General features: G+C 45.3%; 1 protein-coding gene across 1 annotated transcript; it reads left to right on the top strand.

Moving 5' to 3' along the window:
- The first annotated feature begins 162 nt into the window (after nt 1–162).
- Nucleotides 163–3,902, top strand: SF3B4 (splicing factor 3b subunit 4). Its single transcript, XM_020899876.2, has 6 exons — nt 163–256; nt 723–851; nt 1,084–1,626; nt 1,944–2,150; nt 3,124–3,297; nt 3,494–3,902. Exons 1-6 carry the CDS (start codon nt 223–225, stop codon nt 3,679–3,681), a joined length of 1,275 nt encoding a protein of 424 aa, XP_020755535.1. The 5' UTR covers nt 163–222; the 3' UTR covers nt 3,682–3,902.
- The last annotated feature ends 4,934 nt before the right edge of the window (nt 3,903–8,836 follow it).

The following is an 8,836-nucleotide window of genomic DNA, read 5'->3' as shown; positions in this document are numbered from 1 at the left end:
CACGTTCCCCGCCCTGTCCGCTCACAGTAGCACTTCTGGACAGCACCACTGCCTCGGCCGCTTCCAGTCCCAGCGTTTTCTAAGATGGCCGAGGCCGCTTCCGGCTCCTCCCCTGCCGCGGCCCCGCCCACCACTCACGTCAGCCTTCGCCTCGGAAGTAGAAGTAGTGACTGAGGTCAGGGGGCGGGATCGCTGCCTGGAGACGGCGGGAGCGCTTTCGCCATGGCGGCCGGGCCGATCTCCGAGCGAAACCAGGGTGACTGGAGGGGACAAACCCAGAATGGACTCTGGGGGCTTGGGGGACCTCGACTATGCTTAGCAATGTTTCCGCCGGGAAACATAAAATCCGGGAGATTTTACCTTTCCGAAGGGCGCGAGACTGGTCCCGATGCCTTATGGGGACGGGATGGACAGGCTTGAGGCCTGTAGTTGTGATGCTGTGTCCAATCCTCTGCTGCCTTCCCACTCAGGAAAAAAAAAAAAAAGAAAAGTTACAGGGTGAACTTGCACCGTAACTCTAAATTAGACTTAAGAAGATTGTCTATTTTCTGAAAAGGAGGAACTTCTAAAAGCTTAATCTAACTTCTTTTTTTTTTTTCTTATTCTTTGCTTTTCTACCCCATCTCTACCCCCACTTCCTCTGCCTGGGTTCCATCTTCATGTTACCGCTACCTCCCTATTTCCCCTCATCTCTGCCCTCACCTCCTAATCCTGTCCTCCAGATGCCACTGTGTACGTGGGCGGCCTCGATGAGAAGGTTAGCGAACCACTGCTGTGGGAACTATTTCTCCAGGCAGGGCCAGTAGTGAACACGCACATGCCAAAAGATAGAGTCACTGGTCAGCACCAAGGTGAGTACAGGGCAAAAAGTGCAGTTATGAATAGAGGGGACAGACTGCTCCTGGAGGTCCCCAGTGGTGTTAACTGTTTTGGAGTGAGCAAACTAAAGACTTTGTTTCTGGAACCATTCTCAGTTGAAGTTGGGATTCTTATTTCTTATCCTTTGTGCTTTAGAAGGCAGATGAGTTATAAACTCGTTTTTAATCACTTCAGTTGCTAACTTCTTCTTTTCCACTTCCCCAGGCTATGGCTTTGTGGAATTCTTGAGTGAGGAAGATGCTGACTATGCCATTAAGATCATGAACATGATCAAACTCTATGGGAAGCCAATACGGGTGAACAAGGCATCAGCTCACAACAAAAACCTGGATGTGGGGGCCAACATTTTTATTGGGAACCTGGACCCAGAGATTGATGAGAAGTTGCTTTATGATACTTTTAGCGCCTTTGGGGTCATCTTACAAACCCCCAAGATTATGCGGGACCCTGACACAGGCAACTCCAAAGGTTATGCCTTTATTAATTTTGCTTCATTTGATGCTTCGGATGCAGCGATTGAGGCCATGAATGGGCAGTACCTCTGTAACCGCCCAATCACTGTGTCCTACGCATTCAAGAAGGACTCCAAGGGTGAGCGCCATGGCTCAGCCGCTGAAAGACTTCTGGCAGCACAGAACCCACTCTCCCAGGCTGACCGCCCTCATCAGCTGTTTGCAGATGCACCCCCTCCACCATCTGCTCCCAATCCTGTGGTATCATCATTGGGATCTGGGCTTCCTCCACCAGGTAAAGCTTTTGATAAAAAATGTTTGTCTTGGGTTGGGAAGGGTGGGGCCAGGAAGAAGGAAAAAGAACCTGGCAAGGAGGGGACATTGAGTCATTAGGTGATGAGAAAGGGGTTGAGGGATGATGATTATGGTGGGAAGAAAGTTGTTGAGTTTCTCCAAAAGGTGGTTGTTGAGTCATTTAATGTTGCTTCTGACTTTAGAGAGCTAGGAGGAGGGAAAAAGAGCTCATTCTGTCTGGAGAGGCCAGGATGGAACAGGCTTTCTAAAGGCACTCTCTGCTCACTATCATTAACTGTTTTTCCGTTTTCTCTATAGGCATGCCTCCTCCTGGCTCCTTCCCACCTCCGGTACCGCCTCCTGGAGCCCTTCCTCCTGGGATACCCCCAGCCATGCCACCACCACCTATGCCTCCTGGGGCTGGAGGACATGGCCCCCCATCAGCGGGAACCCCAGGGGCTGGACATCCTGGACACGGACACTCACATCCTCACCCATTCCCACCGGGTGGGATGCCCCATCCAGGTGGGTGTTCTTTGCTGGGAAGGGGAGGGAAGAGCTTGGTAGAAGAGCTCTGTCAGTACTTAATGCTGCTGTTCTTTGTCCTTTAACAATAATAGTAGTACCCAAGCTCTCCTTTCTTTCAGACATTCTTTTATGAAAATAAACGCAAACTGCTTTACTGTTTATTTTAACAACCATCATGCTGTCTTCATTTCTTGTTTAAGTTTTACCAAAGAGAACAACAGGCCCTTCTGCATTGGTAGGTGGGTTCTTTACCACTTGCGCCACCTGAGAAGTCCAGGCTCTCCTATCATTATTTCACACCTAATTTATTTTAGTAATACCCTAACTGACACTTTGACTCTTAATTATCTCCACTTTGATTGACTATCTCAGAGTAATTTTTCTTAAATACAGATATACACACACCTTTGCTCATAATTCTTCTGTTGTTCCCTTTTACTTACAGAGTGAAACCCAAACTCGCTATCATAGCATTCTAGGCGTTGCATGATCTGGCTCCTGCAGGTTACTCCCATGACTGCAAGCTATTTTACTGGTTTTCCTTTAACATACTGTGCTGTTGATCACTTCCATGCTTTGCATCTGCTGATTTTTTTTCTGCCTGGAATGTTCTTTTCCCAATCTGTTGTCCACCTGAAAAATTCCTGTTCATCCTTTAGAATTAGATCTTTGCTGTGACCGTGTCTCTGTTGTCTTCCCAGATTCTATTCAGTAGAATAATCACGCCATTCTGCAGTACTGTTACAATGCCTAAATCATGGAAGGAGTGAATGGGCTTCAGGGAGTAGGGAGCTGTTGGGTAGTTGGTTGATTTAGTCTCTTGGGATGGAGTCAAGGATAAGGGCACTTTTTACCAGCTTTAATTTCTGTATTCTATCTGATGTCATTTTCTTTTCTGTCTTGTTTTCTTTGCCTCCTGTCTAACTTCCTTTTGTCTCCCTTCTCATTGTGTCTTGTTGTGTTCTCATAGGTATGTCTCAGATGCAGCTGGCCCACCATGGCCCTCATGGCTTAGGGCACCCCCACGCTGGGCCCCCTGGCTCTGGGGGGCAGCCACCGCCCCGACCACCACCTGGAATGCCTCATCCTGGACCTCCTCCAATGGGCATGCCCCCCCGAGGGCCTCCGTTTGGCTCTCCCATGGGTGAGTAGTCTTTAGCCACCTCCCTGATCCTCACATTTTGTTCTTGCAGCTTTTGTCACACCTCTTATCCCCTGCACTTTCTTTTCTTTCTTCTATTTCTTTTCACTGTCTCCCTGTGTATCCTCTCCCTACATTGTCCTAATATGAACTGTCTTCTATTCCTTGTTTTTACTAAGTTTTCCTTTTTTACCTGCAGGTCACCCAGGTCCCATGCCTCCGCATGGTATGCGTGGACCTCCTCCACTGATGCCTCCTCATGGATACACTGGCCCTCCACGGCCTCCACCCTACGGCTACCAGCGGGGGCCCCTCCCTCCACCCAGACCTACTCCCCGACCTCCGGTTCCCCCTCGAGGCCCACTTCGAGGCCCTCTCCCTCAGTGATTTCTCTTTGTTTTTCCTCCTGTCCTAGCCTCCCAATATCTATTCACTTCCTTGGACCAATCAGAGTTTCTATAGCTCGGAGGGGCTAAGGCGCTAATCCCTCTCAGGCCTTTCTTTTGTAAGTGTAATTTTTTCACAGGAGGCTTCATTATTATTTTTTTTCTATGTTGGCCCTAAGTGTTTTACAAATACCCAGAGAAAATTAAACTAAACTCCTTGTTTATCGTTTGTGGTGCTTAACTTAACAGAATTAACTTCTTTTTCTCTGAGAAGCGATGTCAGTATATTGGGAGAAGAATGGTAAGGTAGGAGTGAGGGTGTTTATTCCAGGTTTTAACCACTTACTCTATAATGTGCGATTGCAAGTGCTGGACTGCTGTGTACTGCAGCACTTGATTCACTACATCAAAGTTATACTTAAGATGAAGACCCAGTGTCTGTGGCATAGAGTTATTGTGAGGATTAAGTGAGAAGAGAAGTAAGTTCCTGGAAATAAGATGGCAAAAATAGGAAGTAACATGCACAAAGCTATTCATTGCAGCACCATTTGTAATAACAGATTGGAAACAATTCTCATATCAGTCAGTAGGGGACTGGTTGAATAAACTGGTAAATTTATACAATAGAGTACTAAGCAGCAGTAAAAAGGAATGAGGGAGACTACACACTGATTGAAGAGATCACGAGGCTACATTAAGTGAAGAAAGTAGCATGTAGAACAGAATGTATAATGTGTTTTCCTATCTAAAGGGTGACACATAATGTATATTATGCATTTGTTTCCATTTTAAAAATGGAAGGCTAGGGCTGCCCTGGAGCTCCAGAGGTTAAGACTGTGCTTCCACCGCAAGGGCCCCAGATCCAATCCCTAGTCGGGGAGCTAAGATCCCACATGCTACACGGCCAGAAAAAGGAAGGATAACCATGAACTAATGGAAATTGATACCCACTGGGGAAAGGGAAGGAAAGGGATATGGAGGGAAACTGGATTTCTCAAGCATACTATGTTATTGTGGAACAGTGTATCTTAAATGGTAGCAAAGCAATTGCAATGGGACTGTAGGAATTCAGTAATCCTTCATTTTCTTTTGTTCTTTATAGTGCCAAATATCTTGGGAAAGGGATTTGTATCTTATTCTTATTTCTTCTCTCCTCAGTCCTTCCAAACCTGATTTCCATCATACTTAAATCTGTGCTCAGACTTTTAAGTAACTAGATCAAATCCAGTGGCCTATTCTGTCCTTTGCCACATTTAATCCTGTTATAGCTTCCTCTTCTCCAAAGATCTTTTTGGTTTATGTAACCACGAACTTTTTTACACTCTAGGCAAGAAAAGGTAAGCCTGGCCTTCTTATTCTTTTGCATCATTCTCATTCAGGTAACGGAGTACACACAAGGGCTCTGCTGGTGGCTGCTGAAGATACAAAGATGAGCAGGGCAGTTCTGTCTGATCATTACCAGGGGGGTGTGAAAGTGTTAGTCACTCAGTTGTGTCTGACTCTCTCTGTCCCCACGGATCATAGCCCACAAGGCTTCTCCATCCATGGTATTCTCCAGGCAAGAACACTGGAGTGGGTTGCCATTTCCTTCTTGGGCATCTTCCCAATCCAGGGATCAAACCTGGGTCTCCCACATTGCAGGCAGTCTCTACCAGTCTGAGCCACCAGGGCACTAGACTGATACATAAGAGATTATTTTGAAACAAAATACTTTGAGAGTGTAAGGAAGGGTATCCAACCTGCCCTGAAAGTCCAAGAAAATTTCCTGGGAAAATGACAGTTGAATGATCTTGAAGGTTAGAAACTTCTCAGACAAAGATGAAGGTAAGCTCATTTCAGATCTGTGGGATACTTTTGAGCAGAAGTAAGAGACTGATAAGTAGCACAGTATTTAATGTGCTAAAGCTAAAGCTGTTCAGTGCTGGAGGAAGGATGAGGTCAGAACCAGTCAGGGAGTGCCTAAAGATTAGTTCTCAGCCCTTCTCACATTGTGGCACAGAGAACCATTTCAAACAGTACACAGATAGGATGCTTCAGGCTTTAGACTATTGGCTTAAGAATTCTAGCTATCCCAGGTTCTGCCTAGCAGTCCAAAATGCTGAGGGAATTAACATCATTGTCAAGACACGCTGGCTGGGAAGCTGCTGTCCATGATGGGAAGGCACAGTGGGGATTTAAGCAAGGAGATGACAGATTTGGTGTTTTAGAACCATGGTTGCACCGTAGAGGGTAGATTTGGGGGAGACGAAGACTGTTAGGCTATGCATCTGGCAACAGTTCAGGTGAGAGAGAGTGTGTGTGTGTGCTCAGTTGCTCAGTTGTGTCCGACTTGGCGAACTCATGGACTGTAGCCTGCCAGGCTCCTCTGTCCATGGGATTTCCCAGGCAAGAATACTGGAGTGGGTTGTCATTTCCTCCTCCAGGGGATCTTCCTGACCCAGGGATTGAACCAGCATCTCCTGTGTCTCCTGCATTGGCAGGTGGACTCTGCCATTTTACCATTGGGAAGCCTCTGGTGGTGAGATACTTAAAAAGGCAAGTTAGGACTTGGTATTAGATTGGGTACAATGAATAAAGGGAAGAGTGGAATCAAAGATGAGAGTATGCAGCAGGAAGAACTTGGAGAAGCAGGATAAAAATGATAAGCACAATTTTGGGTATGTTGACTTTGAAGTGTGTTGGAAGGTGTGCAGGTTGAGTCATCTAGTGGATGTCTGATTACATATGCCAAAAGCTTGAGGGAAGGACTTCTCTGGCGGTTCAGGGGTTAAGACTCTCTGCTTCCCCTGCAGGGTATACAGGTTTCATCCCTGCTCGCGGAACTGAGAGCCTGCGGAACTGAGAGCCTGCACGCAGCACTTACATTGGCCAAAGGAAAGATTGGGGGGAAGATTAGACATGGTATTTCACATCATGACTGGATGCCAGGCTTCTGAGTAACAAGGGGATGAACTGACCACCTTAATTTCAAGCAGAGTTCTGCTATATGTGGTCATAAGCTGAGATCCCAGAAATGCTTGGAACCTGGCATAGCCAGCAGCTGGATCCTGGCCCCACACACCAGAGGCCAACACTGGAGCATCCCCAGGTGTTGGGAAGCTTTGTCTCAGTCTCTGTGTGCTTTCTGCCTTCAGGTTATCTATCAAATGAATGGATTCTTCTGAGATCTCACTTTCTTGATTGGAGATTGAACCTGGGCTGTGGCAGTAAAAACCTGGAATCCTAACCACTAGGCCACCAGGGAACTCCTATGAGGCATTTCTGGCTGTTTTCTGATATCATGTTGATGAATTCACATTGTCATAGAGTAAATTAGTGCCTTTGCTGAATTCCCTACTGTCTTTATTCAAACCACTGTTTCCTCAGGCATTTATTCTCAGAATCATCTCTGAGCTTGTATTCATTCAATGATTCCCCAGTGCCTCCTCTAGTTATCAAGTTTGACTGCCCTAAACTCTCCTTTATCTCTCCACCCTCTGGTTCTTTCAGACGCTAGTGCTCAGCAATTCTCTGAACAGAGTACGCCTTGCTACTTCAGTTCACACATCTGTTTGTTTTTTAGTTTTTGTGCACCCTCTGACATTTTTTTAATTGCCCTCCCCCATGCATGAAATTTTAATATCACCAATATGCTATTGTATCTGTATACATACTATGGCCCTTTGGAAGGACACAAACATTGTAACATCTAAGATTCTCATCCCTGTACCAATTTTTGACTTCTTGGGAGGGGGGCAATACTACTCCCATTGACAATGCAGACTCTAGACCATGGGGCCTTAATGTTTGTAGGCCATGGGACAGTCCTTTGAGAATATGACAAAAACTCTGGACCCTACCCAAGAAAAAAATGCATGCATGCATATTTACCCAATATCCTGAAGCAAAAATTCCAGAAGTTTCATGGATCCCAATCTAACTATCCCTGCACTAAACTGAATCCCTTAAGACTTCTTAATGATTTTCATTCTATTAGTTTGTATCCCCTGAGAGTATTGAAAGCTGCCTAATATATATAATGGTGGTGGTGGTTTAGTTGTTAAGTCATATCCAACTCCTGTGTTCCCATGGACTGTAGCCTGCCATGGGATTTCCATGGGATTCCCCAAGCAGGAATACTGAAGTGGGTTACCATTTCCTTCTCCAGGGGATCTTCCTGATCCAGGGATTGAACCCTAGTCTCCAGCATTGCAGGCAAATTCTTTACCTGACTGAGCCACTAGGGAAGTTCCAACTGTAAGAATAATAATAGCTAACATTTACTGAACTCTTACTATATGCCGGGTACTGAACTGTTTTATATGCACTATCTCAATTAATCCTTAAAACAATGCCTTAGGTAGATTTTACTTTTACGATTTTTAGATTTTGCTTTTACACCAATTTTAATATGGGGAAGCTGACATTAAGTTCCTTGACCAAGATCACATGCTAAGAAGTGGTAGATGTAGTAAATGAAATAAGATCTGTCTGTAGACAGGTCAAGAAGCAAAAGTTAGAACTGGACATGGAACAACAGACTGGTTCCAAACAGGAAAAGGAGTACGTCAAGGCTGTATATTGTCACCCTGCTTATTTAACTTATATGCAGAGTACATCATGAGAAATGCTAGGCTGGAAGAAGCACAAGCTGGAATCAAGATTGAAGGGAGAAATAACAATAACCTCAGATACCCAGATGACATCACCCTTATGGCAGAAAGTGAAGAAGAACTAAAGAGCCTCTTGATGAAAGTGAAAAAGGAGAGTTAAAAAGTTGGCCTAAAGCTCAACATTCAGAAAACTAAGATCATGGCATCTGGTCCCATCACTTCATGGCAAATAGATGGGGGAACAGTGGTTGACTTTATTTTTCTGGGCTCCAAAATCACTGCAGATGGTGACTGCAGCCATGAAATGAAAAGACGCTTACTCCTTGGAAGGAAACTTATGACCAATCTAGACAGCATATTAAAAAGCAGAGACATTACTTTGTCAACAAAGGTCGGTCTAGTCAAGGCTATGGTTTTTCCAGTGGTCATGTATGGATATGAGAGTTGGACTATAAAGAAAGCTGAGTGCTGAAGAATTGATGCTTTTGAACTGTGGTACTGGAGAAGACTCGTGAGAGTCCCTTGGACTGCAAGGAGATTGAACCAGTTCATCCTAAAGGAGAT

Source organism: Odocoileus virginianus, chromosome 5, assembly GCF_023699985.2.
Source record: "Odocoileus virginianus isolate 20LAN1187 ecotype Illinois chromosome 5, Ovbor_1.2, whole genome shotgun sequence".
In the NCBI taxonomy this organism is placed as follows: Eukaryota; Metazoa; Chordata; class Mammalia; order Artiodactyla; family Cervidae; genus Odocoileus; species Odocoileus virginianus.
The sequence above is the reverse complement of the archived record's forward strand: the minus strand, read 5'-3'. Positions and strand labels throughout refer to the sequence as shown.